Source organism: Tympanuchus pallidicinctus, unplaced genomic scaffold, assembly GCF_026119805.1.
Source record: "Tympanuchus pallidicinctus isolate F22 unplaced genomic scaffold, pur_lepc_1.0 scaffold27, whole genome shotgun sequence".
NCBI classification, from domain to species: domain Eukaryota; kingdom Metazoa; phylum Chordata; class Aves; order Galliformes; family Phasianidae; genus Tympanuchus; species Tympanuchus pallidicinctus.
Genome location: NW_026294744.1, coordinates 9,355,614 through 9,382,351, shown reverse-complemented (window position 1 = coordinate 9,382,351; position 26,738 = coordinate 9,355,614). Strand labels below are relative to the sequence as shown.

General features: G+C 39.0%; 1 protein-coding gene across 1 annotated transcript; it reads left to right on the top strand.

Annotated features, from left to right (window-relative positions):
• Positions 1–1,124: 1,124 nt before the first annotated feature.
• On the top strand, positions 1,125–21,196 carry LOC128084569 (solute carrier organic anion transporter family member 1C1-like). Its single transcript, XM_052690760.1, has 15 exons — positions 1,125–1,263; positions 4,597–4,751; positions 6,969–7,110; positions 7,197–7,329; positions 10,117–10,232; positions 11,059–11,205; positions 11,322–11,420; positions 11,983–12,228; positions 13,037–13,201; positions 13,755–13,950; positions 14,888–15,050; positions 15,999–16,183; positions 17,328–17,392; positions 19,273–19,390; positions 19,947–21,196. Exons 2-15 carry the CDS (start codon positions 4,620–4,622, stop codon positions 20,161–20,163), a joined length of 2,124 nt encoding a protein of 707 aa, XP_052546720.1. The 5' UTR covers positions 1,125–1,263; positions 4,597–4,619; the 3' UTR covers positions 20,164–21,196.
• The last annotated feature ends 5,542 nt before the right edge of the window (positions 21,197–26,738 follow it).

The window sequence follows — 26,738 nt, the reverse complement described above, 5'->3', positions numbered from 1 at the left end:
GAAGTTATTCCTACTTTTAGCCCAGAGAATTGAAGCAGGTGAGCTCCAGAGATTCGTTCCAATCTAAATCGTACTTTAAGACATTTTTCTAAGATGAAATTTTTTTTTGAAAGCATCCCAAACTTTGATAAAGATGACAATTAAGGCTCATTAATTTTAGTGTTCTTAGTTAAGTGCAAGTCTGCCTTTTGAGTTTTCTAAATATATAATGTATGACATTCCAGCTTAGACTACCATTTCCTTAATATTGTTGTCTCCTATACTAGAAATGGAAAGGAAACTGTAACCAAGTGTCAGAAATAAAAGCAAAGAGCAGTGCAGTATAACTCTGATAACAGTACTGAAGGCTATCCAAAGGTCAGCATTATTAAGTAGTCTACAGTTGTCCGTGGCGAGTAAAAGAACGGGCAAGATCATGGCAGTGCAGAGTACAAAAGCTGCAAGGAATGGCACGTTTTGGTGTAACGTCTAGGCAGATAGTAGTCATTGTTCACATGCTGTGAAGTGGACTTCTCTTTTAAATATAATTACTCTTAGGGATAAATTGCAATCCACAAATAACAGCATGATCAAATAAAATACTTTCAGGAACCCGGTACGGGATTCCTTGAACTAGAGCTGTAAGCAGGCAAAGGGCTGATCCAAAGTACACACAGCTCCAGTACACTTTCAGGTTGGCTTTGCATGTGTTGTCAGTAGCACTGAAGATGTAAATCTGAACATTCTTCAAAGCACTACTGTTTCTTGAATACCTAGTTTGTTCAATACACCTAATTCATGATATTTTCTCCTTCTGTACGTCCTTGGCCGGCTCTATCAGTCTGAAATGAGTGGACATCAGCCACAGACTAGGGAAATAAAACATCTTATTCAAATACATTTTAGCTATTAGTAATCAGGAACACCTCTGAAGTCAGGATGCCCCATTTTTAAACATCAGGGAGGCATGAATGACTTGAATTTATGAACTGAATAAGCTTGGGAAACCATATATTTCATAAAAGGGTGCACAAATAGAACACACTTGCACGTTTTCTTCCCAATTAATTTTTGACCACTGTAGATAAACATGTATTTTGGGACTTTTAACAGAGGGCAGAACTGGGAGGAGACAAGATTAAAACTGCTTAGACCATAGTTTGTGTTAGAAGTTAATGATTCCTCTACCAAGTACCAACACAGCCCTGCTTAAGGAGAGAATATTCTTGCTTTTGAGCATTTGTGTGGTAGTATAACTTCTCTTGTTGTGGATACAGCACCTAGGTAGGAACCGCTTTAATATTCTTTTTGTTTGTTTTAACCTCAAAATGTCCTTTAGTGTTTGTAGCTAATGAACATTACCTGTGTGATTTTGTCTCTGTTTCCTTTGAACAACTACACTGCTAACATTCATGTTGTAAATATTAACATTTTTAGTGATGATGTTAGAGTTTCTATGTGTCTTTCTGAAAAGTAAACCTCATATATCATGAACAATGCAAGCAGCTTTAGGCCTGCATGCCACTATGATGTTCATTTGTCGTATTACCTTGACTTGGAAGGTATTATTATGAAACCGTAATGTTTTATGAATCAACAAGGTGATTGGATTAGCACTGCAACTAGTGTAAATCAATACACTTCCATAAGTTATTTGATGAAATCTTGATTGTATTATTTTTAATATTGTTTGACTGATCTTTCCCTTCTGCAAATGCAAAGTCTCAGGCTAGTACTACAGCAGAATGGCTTATGCAAGTGAAGTTTAATAGTTTTAGAGAAGTCGTGTAACTGAATGAATATATTTGATGCTGAAGGCTTCATACTTATCCTCTGCTTGTAACCAGCTCCTTTATTAATTAAAGATGAGGGGAAAAAAAGAGCACTAGGTAAATCTAGAACACGAACTTCATCAATACTTGAAACTGTTAGGCTCAACAGCTAATTTATGTTGATATCAATGACAAATTAATCTTTTACGTATGTTTTTTTTCTTATCTTCTTGTGGCATGGCATTTTTCCAGCCCTACTCTTTGCATGTAGGTCAAGGTCAGCTGAGGACAGCAGGAGATGTTGCCAGCATCTCCAACTGCTGATTTTTGCACACAGCTCACTCTGACATTTCTCCAGCACAAACTGTACCATCTTTTTACTTCCTTCCCATGCTCCCGCTCTTCTCCAACAAAAGCAGCACCTTTTCCAGTAGTATCTTTGCAAAGTAGTGATGAGCCATTCTCCACTGATGGGAGCTGGTCATCCTTCTTCTTGCCTGAGAGACCCTCCCTGGATCTCTAGAGGAACTAGCAACCATCACCGAGCTGTCTTCGTATTTTTCTGTGTGCATCAGGCAGCTTTTGCAACCAGAAGCTGAATTTTACTTTATTTTTCTTTTCTTTATCATACTTGATATTGCCTAATACTCTAACATTTACATGTGGTTGCCTTTTTTAAAACTATTTACCTCTACCTTTTTAACCCTCCCTTTGAGATTTACTGCTTTTACTTCAGTCTGTCCTCCATTCCCATTCCTTCATAACCTCTCACTGAAACATGTACCAGAATGGGCTGATAATGTCTGGATATACTCAGTTACATTTCCAGATATCTAGTTGCCTTTGTCTTTTCTCTATTTTATCTCATATTTCTACCCTCATGTTTCTCCATCTTCAGTCCTTCTCTCTTCATATACAGATTCTAAATTATGTTGAACCTTCAATCTCTCTAAAAAATCCTACTTCCATAGCCTGATACCATCAATGATTTTTTCCAGCATCTTACTGTAGTCCTTTGCCTGCCTTTATGAGAGAGAGAAGCTAATATCTTCACATTACACAGAAACAGCTACATTTCAGAGGACAAGGTGCTCATAAGTATTTGCCTACACCTCAAGCACTAAGAATTTTATTTCACAGTCATTTCTGCTGGTAGCTGTGCAGGCATGAGGAGACCCTTTCCTCTGCTTCTTGATCCTGTCTTTCTGAGGAGCCAAGGAGCAGCGTAAGTTTTGAGGTTTATTGGTGGACCTGTGTTCTGACCCAGACTTACAGCACAGCCACAGAAGCAGAGGTATTTGCACGAGACAAGAGTGTGGGATGCAGTGGGAAAGGAAAGGTATTGTTTATGTCAGCGTTAGTACCTAAGGATATGCTCATAAACTTAAGCGAAGAAAACTCTTTGTGTGTACTTGTTTTAAATTTCCTTACATCTTAACCCTGCTCCATTTAAATGGAAGGAAATATTCTTCATCATCAAACATTAGAAAAACACTTACCCTTTAAAAGCTCTGGAAAGTTTTGCTCTGCTGTGCAGACTGTAGCAGAGCAATTTGCATATGCAGATGGACATTTTCCAGCACTGAAAAAGTTCATCCAACTTTTTTTCAGCTCCATTCAACCATAGAAAACCTCTCTTTGTATGAGTTTCCTTCCCTCTCTATCATTCTCACTCTTTTCTGAAATGAGGAGAGTACTGTGAAAGGTGAAATAAATCAGATCCAGTCAGCTATGATTTGGAGTCATTATTGCCAATACTCTTATCTCCTCTGAGTGTCAAAATCTGCAGATCTGAAGAAGGCTCCATTTCAAGCATTTCCTTTTTTCCCACAAGGCTCTTCAGTGTCATCTGGATCTTTCTTCAGAAATCTTTTCTGTTTGTGGTTGGAGATGCACAAACGGGCAAGTGCTTTCCTTCTTTAAATAATTTTGCAAATAGATATGTAGAGCTCCCTTATAGCATTTCACTGAAGCATTCTCTATTTGCTTACATCTCTCAAATATTAAAAAAAAAAAAAAAAAAAAAAAAAAAGAGGAGAGAGAATGGTGAAGTATGTAGTATTCATTGCAATAAAACAAAATTCAACTTAATTGTGCAACAGATCTTTCAACATTAAACAAAACATAATAATTCACAGGAGAAAATAATTTGTCCTCTTTGAGTATAAGGTGTGCTCTTCCCAGTGGAACTGGTGCAGTTCTCCTGAATTCCTGATTTGCAAAGGATTTGAAGCATCAGTGAATATAGCTAGAACCCTGCAGAAAGAAGGGGACTAAGGACACCCTGTATAGTGTTGCAAGAAGTGAAAACATACAAACTCCCTAAACGAGGTCAGATGGATAAAGTAACCAATTCTTTGTTGCCAGAAATTGTTGCCAGCAAATTGGTGCAAAGGGGCTGGTTGAATGTCAGAGTGTTACTACACAAGACTTCCCAAAATACTGATTAAGTCTTAAGCATCGTGGCCCACAGTGCAGAGCTTCCCTGGTACTCCCTGTGTTTTGGTACTGATGTCATACTGACCCCTCTAGTTTACTTTTTCTCTTACTCCTTTGCAGAAATAGTCATTTTAGTGTTAAAAGTCACTTTAGACATAGAAAACCCCCATGTTGGTGAGGGCTGTGTGAAGAAATATTTCATCTAAAAAAAAATATATAAGATACCCAAACAAAATAATTCAGAATTCAAATACCTAAGCGATTAAACCAAAATATTTCCAATGGAAAATTCAGTTTCATCATCTCAGTGCTTTCCCATGACTACTGTTTCATTGGAGATATTCTCAGACAACTCTATTTTGACATGTGTATCTTTATATCTGTTATCATTTTCTCTTGGGTTCAGATCACTCAGCAGAGAAGTCAACCATGACAGCAGAAACTGAATCCAGCAATGTCAATGACTCAAGCCAGGAAGCAGAACCTTCCCAGCTTTTGGACAATGAAACAAGTGAAAATCTAGCAGTCAAAAAGAAGGCCTCCTGTTGCACAGGCTTGAAGGTTTGGTGCTTACTAATATCACTACGAATTACCGCTGTTGTATGTTAAGGAATGCTGTTCAAGGTCTGACATTATGGAGTACCTCCTTTTTCCCAGTATCACGTCTGGATCTTAATACACACCAGGAGCACAGGGGAGTGCTGGATCTTATCTCTATCCTAACAAAAATAAGTGCAGACCTAACATATTTACTCTCAAGTTATTCACAGTTAGGTCCTCATTTTTGTTACTGAACAGAGGTAGCAGTCTCAAATGGAGGACATGAGGCATCCTAAAATTGGTGGTTATTATACACTGATGTCTGGAGCTTGCTGTTAACACTCATTTTTAGGGCCGAAATGGAGTGCACAGGAAGAATAGATTGAACAGAGCTAGTGAACCAAAGAGAATTTTGCTTTCATGTTAAAGCCTTTAGTATTTTTGCTTCTGGCTGAGGTGTGAATATTACCTGGGCAAGTTTTCTTGTGATACCAATGTGTTTAGATGTATACTTTGACTAGTTCTTCAGCCAGCTTTATCTCAGATTAAATTCTGCAGACTCTGTGGAGCTATAACACATTCATCTCTATAAAAAGTTCTGTAAAATGAAAGATTAATGAAAAAAAATAGGCAGTTGCAAGCTTTTTATACATCTGGAGTGATTTGGATGGATTATCAGGTGAAGTTTCTTATATTTTTTATTTTATCTGACTCAGAGATACCACTCATATACACCACTGATATAGAATCTGAGCTCTCTGGAAGACTCACAGGACAGACTTCACTATTATATGCACAGGCAATGCTTGCAAGCCTGTGGATCTACATCTGTATGTTCCTGTGAATGACTTTATGGCAATTAGCCTTCAGTGAACACAACCTTTTGGTGGTACAAGACAAACTGTTCTTCAACCTCTTCTTCTTGTCAAATATTTTATGCTTACATGGGGACTGCACTTTCAAACTTTTAATATCTAGGTCATTGTTTGTGTGTTCATGCTTATCAGCAGTTCATGATTTTAGCCAAAACATCCAGGAGAGCACTGCTTTCAGTGCAAGGCAAAAAAGGTGATTCTTGCAGACTTTTTTCTTTTGCCAGTTGAGCTCAGGAGATCTAAAATACCAGGACAAAGTCTGTGCTTGTGAGATTTTATCTTCATTCCTAGACCAAAAGACAATAAATACACCTATTTTCAAACATGCCATTGACTGCATTTCTTACATTGGATAGAACTGCAAAGTCTAAGCCTATATTTACTTTTGTTTACTTTACTTGTGTTGTATTGGAACTTTTACCCACTGAGCAGTAAGTCTATTTGTTTTTAGATTATGTTGAAATAGTTGGACAATCTTTAAACAAACTTAGTTTAACTTCTTATCAAATACATTTTAATTTGCAAAAGTCAAATTGTGTGTTAGTGGAAGCAACTATAAAAATTAAAAAGAATGTCAAGCTTTTTGTTGTCAGATATTTGATTACAAGTGACACAGACAAAATGCACACATCTCAATACATTTTAGACAGTGATGAACAAATCAGCCTGTGCTATTTCCAGAGACGTCACAGAATCTTGTGCAAAGACTTTATTTTGGTTTCATGGCTACCTATATGTTTGAGTTAGAAACAGTTATGAACTGGCATAAAATAAGTGTCATGAGACCCAAACAGAAAACAATTGGAGCTGAGATTAATTGTAGGTGAGACTAGTTTCATTAAATCAGTCTTGATGATGTGCATATGCGACAAAATCTACATTTCCGCAACATCCCGAAATCTCACTATTTTTACTGCCCAACATGGGCCTCAGCTGTAACCACAGGATGTCAGCAAGGCAAGAAGTCCCCAGTTTTTTGACTGCCAAATTTAAACTCTACAGCCCTCAGGATTTCTGCTTTGAGCCATCTCTGGCTTACAACATAGGTCAGATCAGGCTTTCTGGTCACTAAGATGGCTGTTGCAACCCTGAATTTACATTCAGTGTAAAGCAAGTGGGAGCTTTCAGTGCAACACCTAGCACCAGCCCTTTCCAGCAGGGAAAAGCTGAGTGGTGAGCAAAAATCAATGGCACCACTCTCATAACCAGAGTACAGAAAATTCAAACGCAGTGTTGTCAGTGTAATTTGAGTAACATGCATACACCATGATGATTGCTCCACATAGTTTCAAAAATATTTTGATTTCTATGTGACATCTTCCCTTGCCTCTACCTCCAATTTTCTATCTCAATCTTCCCTCAGGTGTTTCTTGCTGCTTTATCATTCAGCTACTTCAGTAAAGCTTTGTCTGGTACAATTATGAAAAGTTCCATCACACAAATTGAACGAAGATTTGACCTTCCATCCTCTACTGTTGGTTTCATCGATGGAAGCTTCGAGATGGGTAATATTATTCCATAATATGCAGAAAACTGTTCAGAGAAATATGAGACAAGGCATCTAGTATTAATTTTGTTCATTATTTTCCAGGTAATTTGCTGGTGATTGCATTTGTAAGCTACTTTGGAGCTAAACTTCATAGGCCCAAAGTAATTGCTGTTGGATGCTTTATCATGGCTTTGGGAAGTGTTTTAACAGCAATGCCTCATTTCTTCATGGGATAGTAAGTACAGATCAAGACTGATTAGAGTAACATAGCATTGGACTTGAGGGAACTAGAGACTTGTGTAAGATGGTGTATTTGTGAAACAGATTGCGCTCTACAGAAGCAGCTTTCAGCTTCAGAGCCAGCAGATGTCCTGGTGCTCATAGAAATGGTCCTGGCTCATTTTCTGTTCCAAATCACAGAATCACAGAGTCATAGGTCTTGCAATGGACCTCTTGCAAGGGAGATCATTTAGTCCAATCTCCTGCTGAAGCAGATCCTTTTGAGTAGGTTGCACAGGAAGGTGTCTGGGCTGGTTCTGAATATCTCCAGAGAAAGAGACTCCACAGCCTCTCTGGACAGCCTGTTTCAGTGCTCTGTCGCCTTAAAGTTAAGAAGTTTTTCCTCTTGTTCAGATTGAACCTTCTGTCTTCTGGCTTGTGCCTTTTTCTGCCAGTCAGCACCAACAAAACGAGCGTGGTCCCATCCTCTTCACACTCACCATTTAGTGTTGACAAGATCCCCCCTTAGTCTTCTCCAGTCTGAACAGTCTCAGGTTTCTCAGCCTTTCCTCAGAAGGAAGAAGCTCCAGGCCCCTCATCATTTTTGTAGCCCTCCACTGGACTCTCTCTAAAGATTCCCTATCTTTTTTGAAATGAGTTTCCCAGAACTGGACACAGTTCTCCACACCTGGCCTCACCAAGGCAGAGTATAGGTGGAAAATTACCTGCCTTGACGCTCTTTTTAATGCATCCCAGGATACCACTGGTCTTCTTGACCACAAAGGTGCAGTGCTGGCTCATGATTAACCTATTGTCGTGCAGGACACACTTTCTTCTCAGAGCTCTTCTCCAGCAGGTCAGCCCCTAACCTGTACTGATGCATATGTTATTCCTTCCAAGGTGTAGGACCCTCCACTTGTCCTCGTTGAACCTAACCAGGTTCCTCTTCACTCAGCTCTCCAGCCTGTCCAGATCTTCCTGAATGGCAACACAGCCTTCAGGTGTGTCAGCCATTCTTCCCCGCTCCATATCATCAGCAAACTTGCTGAGGGTGGGCTCTGTATCTTCATCTAGGTCACTGATGAAGATAATGAACAGGGCCATACCCAGTACCAACTCCTATGTAACATCACTAATTACAGGCCTCCAACTAGATGCTGCACCACTGATCACAACTCTCTGAGCCCTGACTGTTGGCCAGTCCTCAGGCTACCTCACTGTCTACTCTTCTTAAGCTTCATTACAAGGAAGCTGAGGGTGACAAAAGCTTTTCTGAAGTCATTGTAGACAACATATACTGCCCAACCACTCATGGCTACCTGATCAATCATGCATGCTGTCTCCTTTTGATAATTTCCTTTTCTTCCATGTGCTCAAAGATGAATTTCAGAATAAGCTTTTATGTCACTTCCTCAGGGACAGAGATTGACTGGCCAGTGGTTTCCTTGCTCCTCCTTCTTGACCTTTCTGAAGACTGGAGTGACACTAGATTTCCTCCAGTGCTCAAGCACCTCTCCCATTCTCCGTGACATTTCATAGATGATAGAGAGCAGTTTGGCAGTCACATCTGTCAGCTCCCTCAGTACTCATAGGTACACCATTGGGTCCCATGGATTTGTGTGCATTAAGTTTACTAGAGGATCTCTGACCAGATCCTCCTTGAGCAAGGGGAAGTCTTCCTTTCACCAGACTCTCCTAATTCCAAAGTCTGGGATTTCTGAGGGGCAGCCTTACCAGTAAAGACTGATGCAAAAAAGGCAAGGCATTCAGTAACTCCATCTTCTCAGTGTCTCCCATTATCAGTGCACCCATCTCATTTAGCAGTGGGCCCACATTTTCCCTAGTCTTCCTTTTGCTTGTGATACAATTAAAGAAGTCCTTCCTGTATTCCTTGACCTCCCTCACCAGATTTAATTCCTAGCGGGCTTTTCTTGTTGCATCCTTGCATGTCCATGTTCATGTCTGCTAAAACTAATGTCTCTTCATCTTCTCTATGTTCAGAGGAACTTAAATAATATATATTTTTATGATGGTAGATCTTGCACTAGCATCAGACTTGTATTTTCCACTGCTTAAGTGAAGCTGAGCAATTAGCTTATCTGCACTGGGAAACTCATAAAGTGTCTCATGGATCACAGCCTGAACTTTTGTGAGGAAACTATTCTGCACTTTTTCCTATGATGAATACTCTTTGTTTCAACATGAAAAATAAGCCTTCCTAATCAAATAGAGCCAGCCTAGTTCCTAGAAGCAGACTATGTGCTTTACTGTGTTGTTCTGCAGAAGCTCATTGCACATGCTCCTCAGCAAGGCTGATATCTGCCTTCCTTGCTTCTTCCCTATCCTCACAGAAATTTTTATCCAAGATAGAAAGGGAGATTTGGACTCCAGAGATTGTTCTTTTTCTCCCTGATAATATGGTCAGCATAGGGATCTAACTTGGACCAGACCCTAAATGTTGACAGCACATATTCAGTCCTGCCTGAATTACTTTCAGAAGTAATTTCCAGCTTAAAATGTTAAATCTTCCAGATGAGTATTTCTAACTTTTATTTGCTGTTCCCTTCTGATATTACATATTTTTATTACAACAATTTATTACAAAAATATAATGTAATTGTATTTATTACATATTTTTAAAATATACTTAAGTAAGCTTTCTTCTTACTCCTTCAGTAGCATTTTGGATTGATACACAAACAAAAATACCTTTAAGGAAATAGCATTCAAGCGATTCCTTGCCTACTATACTAGCATTTCTATACTAAGCCTTGCTTCTAAAGCTACTGTTAAATGTTTTCAGTTATAAGTATGAAACAGCATCAGACACAAGATCTTCAGCCAACTCAACCTCAAGCATAAACCCCTGCTCTCCACATCAAGATTTGAATAAAACGTTTTTGGACACCTCCCAGTCTGGTAAGGAACTGTACGTGTAAATATAAATATAGGAGTTAGTTTTTCCTTTGGTTAAATGTGGAATTAATAATTGTCCAGTGCAAGATGCGCAGTTAGGTTTCTAACTTCAATCTCTACCTTCCTGAGAACATTACAAATACTTCAGTGCACTTTGTGCATTTTGTCTGGAGAAGAAAGATCCAGAAAATTCTGGGACCCAGATCAGAGTTTTCCTATGTTCACATTCCAATTTTCTATAAAATGACCCTAACTCTGAAAGAGATGCTGAAAATCTGTTTGCAAAGAGATTTCTGAAGGGTTTCAGTTACTCAGGTTTGGAGGAAGAGATGGCAAGAGAGAAAGAGAAGTTGTACAGTCAACTGGAAGTAAGTTGAGATTTCTCTGATCTTACTTACAACATGGAATGCAGATGTTGTATGAGTTGCTTTGCATGGGAAATGGGTAAAGAGAGAGTTAAACTGTACACACCAACCATCTCAAACTTTTTATTTTATCTTCCAGATAACATACTAATACCTAATACCTAACAGACTAATACCTAATATCAGTCTGCCTTTTTTTTTTCCACATGGACTTTTTTTTTCTGACGGGTGATACTTACCTGTACCTTTAGGAATCAAATACTGTGAAGGTGGAGGAATGTGATTTATAAAGATTATTCAAAGATGTAAGGAGGTTGACAGCCTCTCATTGATCTTCTTTAAGGAGTATGCTGTTCAAATCTTAAATACTAACGTATAACCATGTGCTGAACTTCCTGTGATTTGTCACTATATTTCCCCTTAAACTATTCTATAATGAAAATCTAACATCTCATTATCTACAGCCTGTGAGAAAGAACCATCATCATATATGTGGATATATATCTTACTGGGAAACATGTTACGTGGAATTGGTGAGACTCCAATAACACCACTGGGCATCTCTTATCTTGACGATTTTGCTAAAGAAGAGAATGTTCCTGTATATGTAGGTAAAGTCAACATAAAATAAATGGGGAGATTCTTGATATAAGAGGTTGATTATCCTCTGCAGGAGAAAACATTCACCCATTAAAATGTACTATCATCTGCTTCATTATATTTTCAGCATGTTTGCACACAATAGGCATGTTCGGCCCAATGTTCGGTTTCCTGCTGGGCTCCTTATGTGCCAGACTCTACGTGGATGTTGGATTTGTGGATTTAGGTAAGCAAAATAGGCAAAGTGAAAGTTAAATACTAATTGTATAAACTTAATTCAATTTAATTTACCTTAATTATATCATTTTTATTAATTGTATTTTGTACTTTGTTATAATTTTATTAAATTATTGGAAGCTTTTGGAGGTGAAGGCTGAATTAGACAAGGAACATTTTAGAACCTTCTAGGTTTTAAGGATTAAAATACGTGTTTAATCTTAGAATTTAGTAACAAGAATGCTGAGAGACTAAAGAATTTTTTCTAAGTTAAGTTGCAATCTTAATGAGAAGATTCTGCTAGCACATTAATTTTGCAGTTTTTGTTGATCATAAAATCATAGACTGACTTGGATTGGAAGGGACCTTAAAATCACATATTTCCAACTAGATGATCCCTCCCACAGCAGAGGATATGAGTTTTGATGCCTTCATTGCATAAAAGTTCTCTTATTTGGTGTTCATCGTTACTGCTGAAATTCAACCACTGTACAAATATAGGTATTTTAGCAAATTAAGTGTGGAAAGTTTCATCTTCTCAATTAACTCGGTTCTGTTTCATTTGATTATAGGAAAAATTGCTATCACTCCGCAAGACTCTCGCTGGGTGGGTGCATGGTGGCTTGGTTTTTTAATAGGTGGAGTGATCAGTTTCCTAGCTGCTATTCCATTTTGCTTCCTGCCAAAGAGTCTGGAAAAGCCTGTGAAAGCCAATAAAGATAAAACTTCACCTGGTCTCCTGGAAAATACGGAAGCCACGAGGAAGATAATTCCTCCTCCAAAATCTAAGCCAATGAAGTGGTCAACAATGCTGAAAGGCAAGTGTTTTGTGTGTCAGGTAATTATGGAAAGCAAATTACAGTAAAAATGTGATACTTCTGCAGAATATTTTACCTCCCCTACACTTACATGAGTAAACGTACACTTACGTACAATTAAATGAGTAAATGAGTTAGCTATCCCCAGGAAAGGAGTTATCCAATAAGTATTATGAGAAGTCAAAGAGCTTATTCAAGACTGTGGGGCATTTATGATTACCTGTATGGCACCTACTTCAGAAATTCTGCAATAGGAATTGGAGTAGAGGAAACATCATTTCTGAATCAAGACCTAAAGAAAATATTAGAAGTTTCTGGTCATCATAGAGCTTGTGAAGATTCTGAAGCTCATTGCTGCCTGAGGAAAACACAGTAGGCTTGAATTCTGATTGTGCAGACGTTATACTTGGAAAGGTGAAAGGAAGAGATGCTTTCTGTCACCAAAAATTCCTCCTAAGTTCAGATCCCAATGGAAGATGTGCTTCCTTACAAAAGCACCAGTCACTTAGCCTTGCAACTTGTAAGCTGAAAGTAGCCTTTGCTGCATGGAGCCCTTTTGTCTTCACATGCACAGAACTCAGGCTTTAACCTGCAATTCACTCTTCTGTTAAAGTTGTCTCCTCCCACCTTAACATCTAGAGTTTTCCAATAGCCTGGTTTTGCTTTCAGGTACTCACTAGCAAATGAAGATCAGTATAATTTGCCCTTGGACAGTTAAAAGAAGGATTTTGCCCTAAATTTCATGGATTACTCACCTGTAATAATTTTACATAGCTTTAAAGCCAACTCATTTATCTCTTTCTTTCAGATTTCTATACCTCTCTGAAAAAATTATTGACTAATCGAATGTATGTTACATTTTTGTGTTGCTCACTGCTACAATTCACTAGCTTTATCGGCTTCTTGACTTACAAGCCAAAGTACATGGAACAGCAGTATGGACAGTCTGCATCTAAATCTAACTTTCTAATAGGTGAGTTACACTGCAATGACAGTTTATTTTATAATGGTTGAACTGGGAGAAGTTCTGGCATCTTTTTCTGGGACTGATCTTTCCTGAACTTCTTTATATGAAAGCAGCATATAAGCTAGTTTTAGTGTCTATGGGGACAGAATAAATAATTATATTCTATTATTTATGTTTAATTATGATTACAATACTACATTATGATATTTATATCATATAGTATTAATAGCATTATATTCTAGCAAGGATACTCAAAATATGCAATTAATGGGGTCAGGGGAGTTTTAAATTCTCTAACATCTGATAGAGGGATACCTTGCTTGAAGAGAGGACAAATCACTGTCAGCTTGCTAGCCAGACATACAGTCTGTTTTGAGAACAGACTTCAAAATAGTATATGCAATCCAAAAATTAGGTTGGGTGGAAAGCCATCTGCAGTCATACAACATACCACTGCCAGGGACATCAACTAAAGAATGGAGTTTGACTCTTAAACCCAGTGTGACTAACTTATTTTAACCTCTTTTTTATTTTATTCCTCTTCAATAATCTCTTTCAGGATTGACAACTTTACCACCTGTTGGAATTGGAATTTTCCTGGGAGGATTAATAATGAAAAAGTATAAAATGAGCATCATTGGAGCAACCAAGTTTGCATTTACCATGTCTTTTATTGCCTATTCCTTCACTCTCTTGCACTTTTTTGTTGGCTGTGAGAACCATGTGGTAGCAGGAATTACAGCATCATATGATGGGTGAGTATAAAATGAAGAGAAGGTTTTTCTTTACGGCAGCAACAGTTCAAATACTGTACAAGGACATGAGATCTAAAAGACAAGCATGCTTTTGCAATGCTTAGAGGGAGCATAAAATACCAAGCGTCATTGTCATAGTTCTGCTGATCACCAGCAGCACTGATAAAAGTTCAATCAGAATCACATTATCAAAATCACATCATTACTAACGCAGGAATTTTGGCTGCTGTGGGGGTGATACTTGTGTTTCACGCTGTGCCATCTCTACATCAGAAATAATTTTCTTGCAAAGTTTATTCAGACCCAGTAAAAAGATGAAGAATGTGTACATTGTACGTTGGTAGCACATCCTGCATGGATTTAGAAAGGCTGCAGCACATCAGACTCTCAGCCTGCTCTTAAACAAAATGAAGCTTCAATCCCTATCGGAGACGTTCTCTCCTGTCAAGACAGAACAAATATTCAAAAGTTAAAAGCTATTGTTAGTTCCCTGAGCAAACAAAGATACCAGAACAGGAGCTGTGCATTAGGAGGTGGCTTTCCAAGGCACCCAGAAAAACACTTGCATTTGGATTGGCATATGCTCCCAGAAGTCTAGTTTCTATGGGTGCATTTTTGCCAACAGCTGAAGAAGTACCTGATAAGTCTCTAGATACAGCCGACCTCTCAAACAGTTTCAGTTTTTTCTTTTCTTTATATGCCTGGGAGTTAAAATCAGTAGTAGCAAATTTTGTCCTAGCATTATTAATAATCTAGTGATCATTTTAATATCAGCATGAGTGAAATGAAATGTGAAGCAGAAAGATCAATATTTTAGACGTTCAAATATTGAAATGTAAGCCCTGGTCATATGAGAACAAAGACACTGTCACACAGAAGGGACCACACTGATCTCAGTGCTGAATTAAAAGTTCTTACTCTTGTCTCAACTCCTAAGCAAACCCATTCCATATCATGAAAATGCCATATTTTCTGACTGCAATTCTGGCTGCAAATGTGCCACCAATGTGTGGGATCCCGTGTGTGGAAGCAATGGGCTGACATATGTTTCAGCATGTACAGCTGGATGCACGATTTCAGAGGGACATGGGAAGAACATGGTAAGAGCATGCTCAAGTTTCTGTAGCTTTTTAATAGCTTGCTTTCCATTTGCATTGGGGGTTTCAGTAATATAATGTGTTTAATGGAAAACAAAGTTACTGGGGAACTGCCACTAAGGTATTTATGCCATCTGGCTACAGAATTTTGTGGATTGAATGTAAGAGGGGGAAAATAACAGTTCAAAATGTTTACCTGCTTTCTGAAGTTTATTTGTGGTCTGCCTTTTATAAACCACGATTTGGTTGCTCTGAAGTTTTTAGTCAATAGTTGAAGGGTGCTGACATATCATAGCATCCTCCGTGATGCACATCCTTAAAGTGATAGCAGTTTAGTAGGCATGTCTGAGGGTCTATGAGACTGAGACTGTGGTCCAGCATAAAAGTCTTTCTCTGTAGAGGTTGAGGTTCATGGCCTGCAGTTCCCCTTATATTAGTAGATCCTCTTGTCTTCAAGTCCTATAAAAGATATTGCTTTTATGCTATCTGTACACCTTCTGCTGCTCTAAGGCAGTCTGCATAAGCTGCATCTTGACAAGCTGCTGCTTTTAGGTAACTCTGGTGGATCAGCTTGTGGATCAGCTTTACAAGAGGGGGATCTGGGATCCAGGTGCCTTCCACAGAAAATGCCATTAACAGGCAAAGACAACTAGCAACAAAAGGCACACCCCCTGAATCTCGCTTTTCCCCTCTAGCAGCCCTCCAGAGACATAAAGACAGGTTCAGAAGTTCTGCAGATATTCCATACATCTTCCAAAACTTGATGTTGTGTGCAATGCTAGGAGCATACTTGAATATCCCTTCCTAATCTGAGCGCAGTTTGTAGTAAAGAAGCTGCTGCCCACTGCCTCAAGGATAGGCAAACAAGAAAATAGGCTTCAGACTCTGTCTGAAGGCAGGATTCTTCATTGCCTGAAAAATGTCCTACCTAATCTGTTTTGTGTCTTCCAGGTCTTCCATAACTGCAGCTGTCTTGAAACCAGCAGTTCATGGTCGGGAAATAGCTCTGTCACCTTGGGGCAATGTCCAAAAAGTGATAGTTGTTCAAAGATGTTTATTTATTATACAGTAATACAAGTCATAAGTGGCTTTTGCTTTGCACTGGGAGGCACTCCAGCATATTTGATTATGTACAGGTAAGTTAAACTGTGTAATGGTGGCTCAGGCTTTACAGTGAGGTGATCAAAGTCATATCTATTTTTTTTCTCTTTTCTTTGAGAGAAGGCAACTCTCTTGCAGTATAACATGATTTATCTAATGTGTTTTGTCATTCTGCTTATATCTGCAGCTGTTAATATCAAACCTTGCTTGGCCACTGCCAATAAGTTGGTTCTAGTGTGTTGCTTCCAAATACTACATAATGTTTTTTTCTTATTACTAGCTTTCCAGAGCACATCCTATTTCCCTGCTTGGATATTTTGTCCATGTGGATTTAAAATAGCATGCATTTGTCAAGATTTCTGGATGTGGAGTCATCTGACATATTGGGCTCTTCAGATGTTAGAGCATTCAGAACCTCTGATGGTTCAGTTTGAGGCTCAGGTGCTCATGTCTGTTGAAGTATACCAGGTGCAGGCACACCAGGGTGTGTTTCAGAACAAAGTATACAAATTAGAATATACTTTTCAGTACCTAAAAAGAATTTTCAATCAGTGGCAAATTTAGTGGAAGTCCTAAGGCCATTATGTCATCCTTAATGAACATGGAAAACAGAAAGTAAATTCACCTCTGTGAAACATTTTTCTGAGGGCTGACCATATTAATATTTGTAAGGAGATATTAGAGACTGGATATATAATAAGTGAACAGTCTGGGTGTTTGAAATGTGGTTTGCCATGAGACAGATGGGCATTGCGTAGTTCAGGATGTGCTGTCATTTGTGTATAAAAAGGTGCTGCCTTAATGCTGCTGCTTGCAAAATTTTTGTCCTAGGACAATATGATATCTCCCATCAGGTAAAGAACATGTATGCCAGGGAACCAAGGCAGTTTAGAAATCTATTTCATTAACACTTGTTTAGACCATGACTATTCCTTTAAAAATTCTTACTTAACTATACTTAGTGAATGGACTTTCCAGGAGATATGTGATGGAAAACAAGAGATTAATTCCCCATTTTCATGTTACTTTGTACCTTTTCAGCAGACATAGGAAGCACTCTCCTTCCAAAGCTTAGTTTTATGTCATTTTCTGAGTGTTTAGCTGGGTGAAATTAACAGCAATAGATATGTCTAAACGCTCGATAGGCAAATCCTTCTTACTCATTCATCTCTCTTTCAGATGTGTTCAGCCGGAGTTGAAATCTCTTGCAGTTGGTCTGCACACTCTTGTAATGAGAATGCTAGGTAAGAGACATGCTTCTGACTAACAAAGGTACCTGCTTGCTTGGCTTTAAATGACAAGAATGTAACAACCATCCGTAAAACAGATGTATACTTGAAATACCTGAAAATCCTGGGTTGTTTCTGGAGGCCCAAAATACAGTGTAGAGTTCACTGAGAAGTCAGCTAATGCAATTTTGAAAAGCTCTGACTTGTTGATTAAATGATGCTGCACTTTGGGAGCCTGGCATTTCAAAACAGGCAGAGTTACTGAGCAAAATTAAAATACTGTCTTGGATTTCTAAATAATTCTGTAAAGTCTCGAACTTATCGTTTGCCCAATGGCTGAGACACAGTGATGCAAGATCGAAAAGAAATGCTCTTCATTCAACACTAATACAACTCTGCTCATAGCAGATTGTTTTCTCCACATTGAAACTTTGCTTTCCTGAGATGATTAAATTTCATTTCCCTATAAGCACAAGGCAACGCTCTTCTCTTTTTCGTTTTTTACTTGAGGTTGTTAATGAGAATGTTGATTAAGGTGCCTAGATGTGCAAGAAAGCATCTCTGTGTTTTCTTTCATTCTCTTTATCGACACAATAGGAAGAGTTTTTCGTAAGTATAGAAAAATGTGTTGTGAAGAATCAAACTACATGGATTTACTTTGATGCCTAAAAAATTGACAGCAACTTACAGATTTGGGCTGTAGTCTCTAGTCCTGATTGTGATGAGATCTTGGAGACAGCAAGGTGTACATACATTCTGTCCTTTTTTATTTTCCTTGTCAAACTGTTTGGGAAGAATTTCTCCATCACTCAGGACTAGCAAAGCCAATGGGATTCTGGAAGCTTTTCTGGCCATGAGGAAAGAAAAACATCACCAGAAAAGGACCTCCCCCTTTCTATAAAGCTTTTTTTTTTTTTTTCACCCGTTTGAGAGAGTGTGCTCCTTCTACTCTATGAAGGTGAAGAGCTGTAGTCACTGATTCATGAAAGCCAACATTTCTCTTCAGTGACTTGGAGATCAAATCTGGCATACTCACCTCTTCATTCTCTAAGGAACATCCCCAGAACAGCATTTCTCCAGTCATACCTTGACCACAGCTTAATGATCATAATTTACAGGCCTTTATAGGCAACGTATTGAGTTCACAGTGTCACAAGAAACCTAGGGTACAACAGGCTGAGAACATATCTGTTCCTACAAAATAATTTCCTATGTAAGAATGCAAGAAACCCACGTAGAAGCAAAAGTAATGTGAAACATGGTCCTGTCTACACTGAAACCTGCATTTATCTGAACACCCACCTTTGATTTAGAAAGGGTAAGATTCTGTCTTGTGTCTGCCATCTTTTCCAATAAAGCATAAGCTCTTATCTGTCCAAGTCATGCCAGGATTTTGGTTGTTCTACACTCATAAACATTTTTGAAAAGCATATTCAGTACCTCTAGTCATGTATACCTGGTGCTGCCCCTTCAGATGGAAGGCACTATCAGCTGCTATCTGACAGAGATGAAAAGCCAGCACAGTTAATTTAAGCTGTATGTGGAAATGTGACCTCTTCATCTGTTCAGTGCTGCAGTCCAGCTCTCTTCTGCATCATCTTAGTATGCAGTGGATGCCATGCTCAAGAAACCATTATGATGGAAGAAGCAGCATGCATGCTAGAAGCCCAGCCAAATCTCCACCATCAGACCACATTCCCTAGGCTGACAAACCCTATGGCACAAAGAGGGTGTCCCAGCTTACAGTTATTCTGATATAGGGAAGGTCCTCGAAGTCCAATTCACATACTGCTGCTATTGCAGCAAATGATTTGCTTCTAAGAAAATATAATGCTAACTTTAAAAAATGTCTTTTCCTATGGTATCTTGAGACATTTTTGCTTATTCCCTTGCAGCTGGGATCCCTGCACCAGTTTATTTTGGGGCACTGATTGACAAAACATGCTTGAAATGGGCAAGCACGAGATGTGGGCAGCGAGGGGCTTGCAGGCTATACGACTCCAATGCATTCAGGTAAGGCAAAGTATAGCACCAGAAGTCCCAAGCATTTTGTCTATACAGACCCTCCTTGATTTGTCATATTGTAATATGTGAGGCCACTGATCAAACATAATGGTCTCAACTCAGATTTTGGTCATCCCAGAATTCCTGAAATTGAGAAATTTTAAGATAAAAAATCAAATTCTTGGCTCTTCACTCAGTTTTTATATTGTGCAAAAACCCTTCAGTGTAAATGACAGGAACTTTTTAGAATGGAATATCAGTTCTAATATCCTTTGAGTCAAATTAAAAAAACCAAGGGTTGCATGATTTACCAGTGAAAGGGAAGGTAAACAAATTACCTCTGTAACAACGTTCATAAGCAAATAAAAATCTTTAAATTCTTTAACAGACGATTATAGTTGTCAAAATGTCTACCCTGTGATACCATTCACAAAGAGTGAGTTTTAGAATTGCCTTCCCCTGAGCTTCTATCTGATTTTTATACCTCTGTGAGCCTTGAAAGTCTTTAAAAGTGATTTTCTTTGACTTGAAGAAAAGAGACTGACTTTTATTCTCTATCTGACAGATATTTGTACCTTGGTTTGTCAGCGGTGTTGAGAGCTTCTTCCTACTTGTTTGCGATCCTTTTCTTTATATTGATAAAGAGAAATTTTCAAAATAAGAATGCCAAGCTTGCAGAAAATGGAGGAAGAGAAGATGTTCCTATGAATAAAGAAGATAACTGCAAAAACAGTGAACATTTGGCAAGTTCTTCTGAGGCAGAAAAGGAATCGCATACTTAGAACGCCATCTGGAACAGCGTAACATAAATCAGGACAGCTTCTTTTAAAACAACTTTAATTATGTCATGAATAACTAACTAATACCTTAGAAAGTTCAGAAAGGCAAAGGAATAGTAAACCTACGGTCAACAAAAAGGAAATCTTACAGTGAGGTATGACCTCAAGTATACTTGGCTACAAGTAACAGACCAAATAAATTACTTGAACCAAACCAAGTTCTCAAAAGGTAATGAAAAGTCTCCCGTGGTGTTCTCAGCAGAGTTAGTCAACAGTTTTTGAGTGGGGTCAAAGATGAGTGCTGACAGAACAGCCACATCCCAGAGTCCCACCAAACGTAGGATTGATTCCACGTGCAGATGCGTGGAGTGGTGCTGGAATGGCAAGCAGCAGTCTACAACAGCATTCTGATTTCATCAAGTTCAATTGGAATTCAAAAGAAAAACAAGGCCCTTGAGCAAAATTCTTCCTTATCTAAGTGAGTCATTGCAACCCTTTGCCACTGCAAAACTGACAACAGCAGTATTTTTCCATTAAGCATTTTTCTCTTAGTTCAGCAGAAAAAAAATTATGCCATAGAGTAAATAATTATTTTTTTTAAATCTCAGAAGTTGTGGCATTTTATTAAGAGCTTTTCTTTTTGTTTTGTTTTTTAGTTGAGTATGAAACATAGGAACTATTTTGAATTTTTGTAGTTCTGTTGTTTTCTAAGCAAAACTTAACACGTGTTCGTGGCTTTATTGCTATGCAGCAATATGTCCAGCAGAGGACACTCAAACAATAACAGAACACCTCTGACTACTGCACACGTTGTCTCTGCCATGTTCAGGCTTTATCATTTTGGGAGACGTTCATCAACTGGTAGGCAAAACATTCAGCGGTATTTCTCATGCACCTTAAAGCTTTTTTCAGACCAAGACTTTAGCTCCTCTTTTCAAAATCACTTTTGTATGTCTCTTGGTTTGAGTTCATTATATTTGCATCCCTCAGAGCTCGGCAATTGTTACTACTTCAAATAAAAAGATGCATGCTTGTGTACTGTGTCACAGCAGTGATTCAGTTCTCTGGATGATACGTTAAAACAGACTCTTAATGTTCAGTGGGTGATGGTTAATATACATGTTAGCTAAAAAAGGCATATTGAGTGAAATGCTGAGCTGTTCTATGTTGTCTGTCATGTAGCAGCTAAAGGGAAAAGAAAGGGACTTTTGTTTATAAATTTCAGTGATACTTCATGGAGGCAATGATTCGCTTTCTAGCAGAACTGATGTGACTCTTCACTTAGTCAAATTGCATTTGCAGATGTTTAATGCATCCAGGTCACAAGAATGACTCACACCAAGTCACAAGAATGACTTGTGGTACCCAGATGAGCAAACCACCTTATGCAGCTGTTGAAATTGGAAGTGAGTTTTGGCAAGGTAAATTAATGCAACTGCATAGTTTTGCTTTTCTTTCAGGTCCTTTGTCCAGATAATATTTTATTCACGTCTTGGTGCATACATATTTTCCTGTGGTGACTATGGCCAAAGTTTTGGGTGAGACACTTTTAACCCCAAATCTGAAATCTTTGAAAACATATTCTATGTGAAAATTCATACAGTATAAATTGGGAACAAGAGCTAATTTCAGATGGCAGATTATGAGAATTATGCATGAGTAATCAACAATGCCAGAATAAAGGGTTAGGACCCGTAGGGATTTAGAAAGCTGTTACTGCAGATTGGTAGAGCGAAGAGGGTGTCGATTGACTCACTTCTTTGGATGCATGAATAAAGGCTCGCACAAGATGATAACGACCTGTTTATTGTAGGGGTTTTCTTTCCCTTTCCAGGGGAAAAAATAGTACCAGAAAGAGATAAACTGCTATTCCCCTCTGCCTTTAGGTCTTACATCGGCTTAGCACCTGCAAGTGAATAAGAGCCAGGGACAGTAACACTGTTTTAGTGCTAGCCTTGGTGTTCTTTCCTCCATCACCAGAAAAAAAATTAAAAAATAAAAAGCAGAAGTAGGTCCTGGACCGAATCAAAGCAAATCAGACACTTCATTTCTCCTTATGATAAAACTCTGTACTTTCTGTGCTCTATATCTTTTGTGTCCTGAGAGCCCTTGGTGCTTGAAAAGCATTTAATGTATCAGTGTAAATATCCTTGAGTACTGTGAAAACACAAAGGATGCTATACAGGGCAATGCATGCATGCAGTGAGTGACCAGTTGGACTGGGATCACAAGCAGTGGACAATTGGTGTGTTCTACTCACTCGAAGGACAAATGTCTCATACGCAGTTGGATCTCTCAAGACATTCAAAAAGTGAAAGTCAAATTCTTTATTACATTTGTCTGATATCTTACCTTTTTTCAAATGTACATGCCAGTGGTCAGTAACAGCACTAACTGATTTTCTTAGTGCACTCTCTCTTTTACACTTTCTGGAATTCCATACTTCCATTCACTAAATAGCTCCAAGAATTTACTTGCAAAATCTCCTTAATTTCCAATTATTCATACTATTTTTTTCTTATTGAAAACAGATTTTGAATGAGTGTTCAATAGCTGATTCATTTGTGAGTCACCATTAATTTCAGCCCACTAGTCTTTTTTTAATCCTCATTTGAATACAGGGGATTTAAATTGTTGTTTTCATTGACTTTAGGAATGCACTGAAATGGTTAAGAAGAAGCATTATGGAGAGTAAGAAATGCTTTTGCCCTCCAGGTCTCATAACTGCCTTTATGCCAACTTTAGACTCCTCTTTAAATTCCACTTCTGGTCTAGAATGGATGCTACAACGATGGCATTAATCACTTTTCAGCAAGTTTTTTGGGCGGTCCAAATATTAGCAGGGCAGGAGAGTTGCCATTGGGTGAGCTGCCAATAGTAGGGTCTCTCAGGTATTTCAGGTAACTTCACCACTATTAAAATAATAACCTATTAGTAGCACTAGAGTAATATTTCAGGTTTCCTTGGTCTAGCCGTGTGAGGTCTGGACTCGAGCACAAACTGTATGACAATACATCATTAATATGCAATGCCCTTATTCTAGTCTGAGAGCACAACATCCTACCTCTTCTGGGAAGGGCATTCCAGCAGTGGTGGAGCTGGCTCATCGTGAGGCCCTGCTCTGAAAAGCCATACAGATACAATCAGCTCAAGCCATGGCTCACAGCAATGGCAGGGAGTCCATAGGATGTGGGAAAGAAGAGCAACCACCTCAGCAGAAGGGCAAGCAGAGCCACATTTCTTGGTGCGAGTCAGCAGACAACATAGTGGTTGGTGAGCATTCTAGTAGTTGGTGACCTTGCCCATTGCATGGGGGTTGAAACTAGACAGTCTTTGAAGTCTTTTTCAACCCAGGCCATTCTACGATTCTATGATTCTATGACAGGGTCACCTCACACTGTAATACCAGAGAGCAATGACCCCGTGTAAGCGAGTTAAAGCAACAACCCAATTCTTCTATCAGGGGCACTTACTGTGGGTCTCAGCCAATTGGGCCACAAGGAAAAAGCTCCGTCCCAAAGAGCTACATATGATCCCTCCATAGGGTAGCTCAATAACCATGCCAGAGGATCTGCTGAGGCACCTGGAAGGGTACCCCTGGAGCATGCCTTCTGGCCTTGTCTGAGGCTGCATTAATCTCTCCCCTCTGGAAATACATTCTGAACTATGGGAGTGGCAGAATTTGCTAACGTGAAATGCAAGCATGAGACAAAGTGTAATGCAAATTTAGTAGATACAAACATACAACATCAGCATCCCCTCGATGATAACATAATAAATACGCATTCAAATGAGACAAACTCGTTTACTGTTTTTGCACATAAGAAAGAGCACTTTTTCATTTCAGCAACAATGTCCAACTGAGAAACAGTTTCACTCTTTTGATGATTCCTTGTTGATTTTAGAGAAGAAAATGTTTCATTTTTATTTAAATGCCCTTATATTGCAATGCAGCTGAAGAGATAAATTATTTAGATACGTGACATTATTTAGACAATGACTCAGAATGTCTCTGGTTTAAGATGCATATCTGTTACAATAGTTCTAGAAATACTTCTCAGATTGCACTATGTAAGTTGTTTTGGTTTTTTTCGGACAAATTTCTGGGTTTCCTCTTCAATATATTTTGACCATCTGTATTTTTTCGTAACCATTTCTATAAGGGCTCACAACTTTATTTCACTGATCTTCTGAAATCTGTTGAATCCTGGTAATCTTTATCACTCGAGACCTATCACCTCATTTTTCACTATATGTGATAATCACATTATGGCATGTTTAGAAGACCTAGGTTAAAAAAAATGTACTTCAATCCCATCGGGCTATGTGATAGGGACACTCATAAAGCATGTCTGGCCTAAGCCTAAGCCAGGGCTTTGCTTGGACCAGCATTCTGGTGTCCAGCTGCTTCCCATGCAGGCCTGTGCAGGCATCCCAGCTGAGAGGCCACAGCTGATGACTGGGATAGGCTGCCTGAGTTCCATGAAATGACTGGGTCAGGGCAAGTGCTTGTTTTCCCTCTACTCTGTGATGACTGAAGCTGCTGTGTACAACAGGTCGGTTGGGCAGGAACACTCCCAGCACCAAGCATGGGTGGGTGGCTGTGTAGGAAGCTCTTAACCATCAACTTCAACCTCATGGGCTTTCCAGTATTACCCGTCTTTCTTTGTTCCACCTGTGATAGTAGAAATCCCCACAAGCAAGCAGCTTCTCCCAAGAAGGAGGAACAAGTCCCAGGAATTGACTACGCAGGAGCGTAAGTGCAATGACATCACGGTGGTCTCAGAGGAGATCAAATCCACTGCACATGAATTTGAACCCACACAACAACACCATTGTGCTGCTCCTGGTCATGCCATGGATGCAAAGCCTGGATTTTGCTTGTTCCTTAAAAGAGTTCTGCACACACAAGAGAGAAACGATGCTCTTATTTTCTAAACCAGACAAACTGACACAGGGATTTTAGACCTAAGATGAGGATCACAGCCTCCTGTGGGGCTCTGCCAATGCATTGGACAAGACCCAGTCTCAAAGATCTAGCCAGACCACAGTCTGGTCAAAGAGATGTACAAACACCTTAGATTATACACAGCTTACCTGTATATTTTCACTGTCTTTCATTTCTCCTGTATCCACCCACTCCCCACCTCATCCATGGCTATAAATAAAATAATCAATATTTTCTTCAAAAAACAACCTCTCTGGCCTTACAGACCAATCTCATACCGAGGCAGAGGGGTCTCCTGGAGGAGCCTGATCAGCCTCAAAATTCAGGTGTATCTGTAGCAAGAAGTTTTTTGGGTTTTTTTGGCTGACTTGAACTGTGAATTGTACTTTAGTAGCATGGAATAAAGCTATGAATTAATTAAAGAGTAAGATATATATGCATCACTGGAGAAAATAATGTGTGATTCAGACCTGTATTAACAGTTTCAGCTAGAAATAATTTTGACCATATTGCAAGCAAGAAGTTGGCAAAATGACAGTATATTCCACAGTGAAAAACTTGTAGACTAAACCTAACATCACTGCTGTTTTTTTGTTAAAACATTTGAAATGCTTTAAATTTATTTTGACAGTTTGAAGTATTTTCTGTTTGTTTTGTGACAACTAGTACTCTAGTCCCAATTTATTTTTGTGCCATGGTAGACGAGCCTTCTTGAAAATGAGGACACAAAAGCTATAGGAGGGTTTGCTCTTTGTAGAGTACGTGATCCTAATGCATACAGAAAAGTGTGAGTTTAGGGCTGCTGGTTTGTTGTGGCTCTGGTGCTCTTATTTTTTTGATGAACAACTTAAAAATATCATTACAAAAGGAGCCATAGGTCATTATGTCTGCTTGATTATGTACCTAAAAGTAAGGAAATGCCAAATAGCAAATGCATTGGCTTCTTGGATAAGGCTCTATCTTCTGTAACTATTCTGACAGAAGGACTTTGATAATGCCAGTAAAGGGCTTCATGATAAACAAGAGTTGAGTAAACTCCAGGCTCATGCCCTTAAACCTTCCACAGTCTGATAAAAATCCACCTGTTCAGTCACCTCCTCATTGATTTCAGTAGAACTACTGTAATTGGCAGCCCACCTAGCCGCCTGTGATGGTCTCTTATCTACCTGATTTGTACTCAAAACCATGCCTGTAGCTGCAAATTTAAATGCCTCCAGCACAGTTTTCCTGTTAAATACTTTATCTTACTACATATAATGTTTTCTCTTTCTCTTTGGAGAACACTAGGGATATTTTGTCAGCAAGGAAGCTAACTTGTTCTGTCATCAATTAGTCTTTGACAAAGCGATTTTCTGAGAAGAGGCACACATGGCATGAAAGCATATCTGATCACACCTGAGAGCACTCAGCCACGAGAGGTGAGTGTACAAGGCCATGGACAGAGCTGCCAAACACTAGACAGGCTGCCCAGGATCCAGCTTGGCCTTGAATGCCTCCACAGATGGAGGTGCCTCACTTTTGGGCCAGCTTGGTATTACCTTTTTGAAGGGGCCATTTGAGGATAAGGTCAATGACATGAAACCCTGAGACCCAGGGCTCAGCAGTTTTGCTGCAGCACGGCTGTGTGACA

What these genes read in the sequence shown, in the direction of transcription:
- LOC128084569 (XM_052690760.1), top strand. Translation starts at nt 4,620, where the DNA reads ATGACAGCAGAAACTGAATCCAGCAATGTCAATGACTCAAGCCAGGAA. An exon ending in ATTACAGCATCATATGATGG is followed by an intron (nt 13,951 to 14,887) that starts GTGAGTATAAAA and finishes TCAACTCCTAAG; the next exon opens with CAAACCCATTCCATATCATG. An exon ending in GCATATTTGATTATGTACAG is followed by an intron (nt 16,184 to 17,327) that starts GTAAGTTAAACT and finishes TCTCTCTTTCAG; the next exon opens with ATGTGTTCAGCCGGAGTTGA.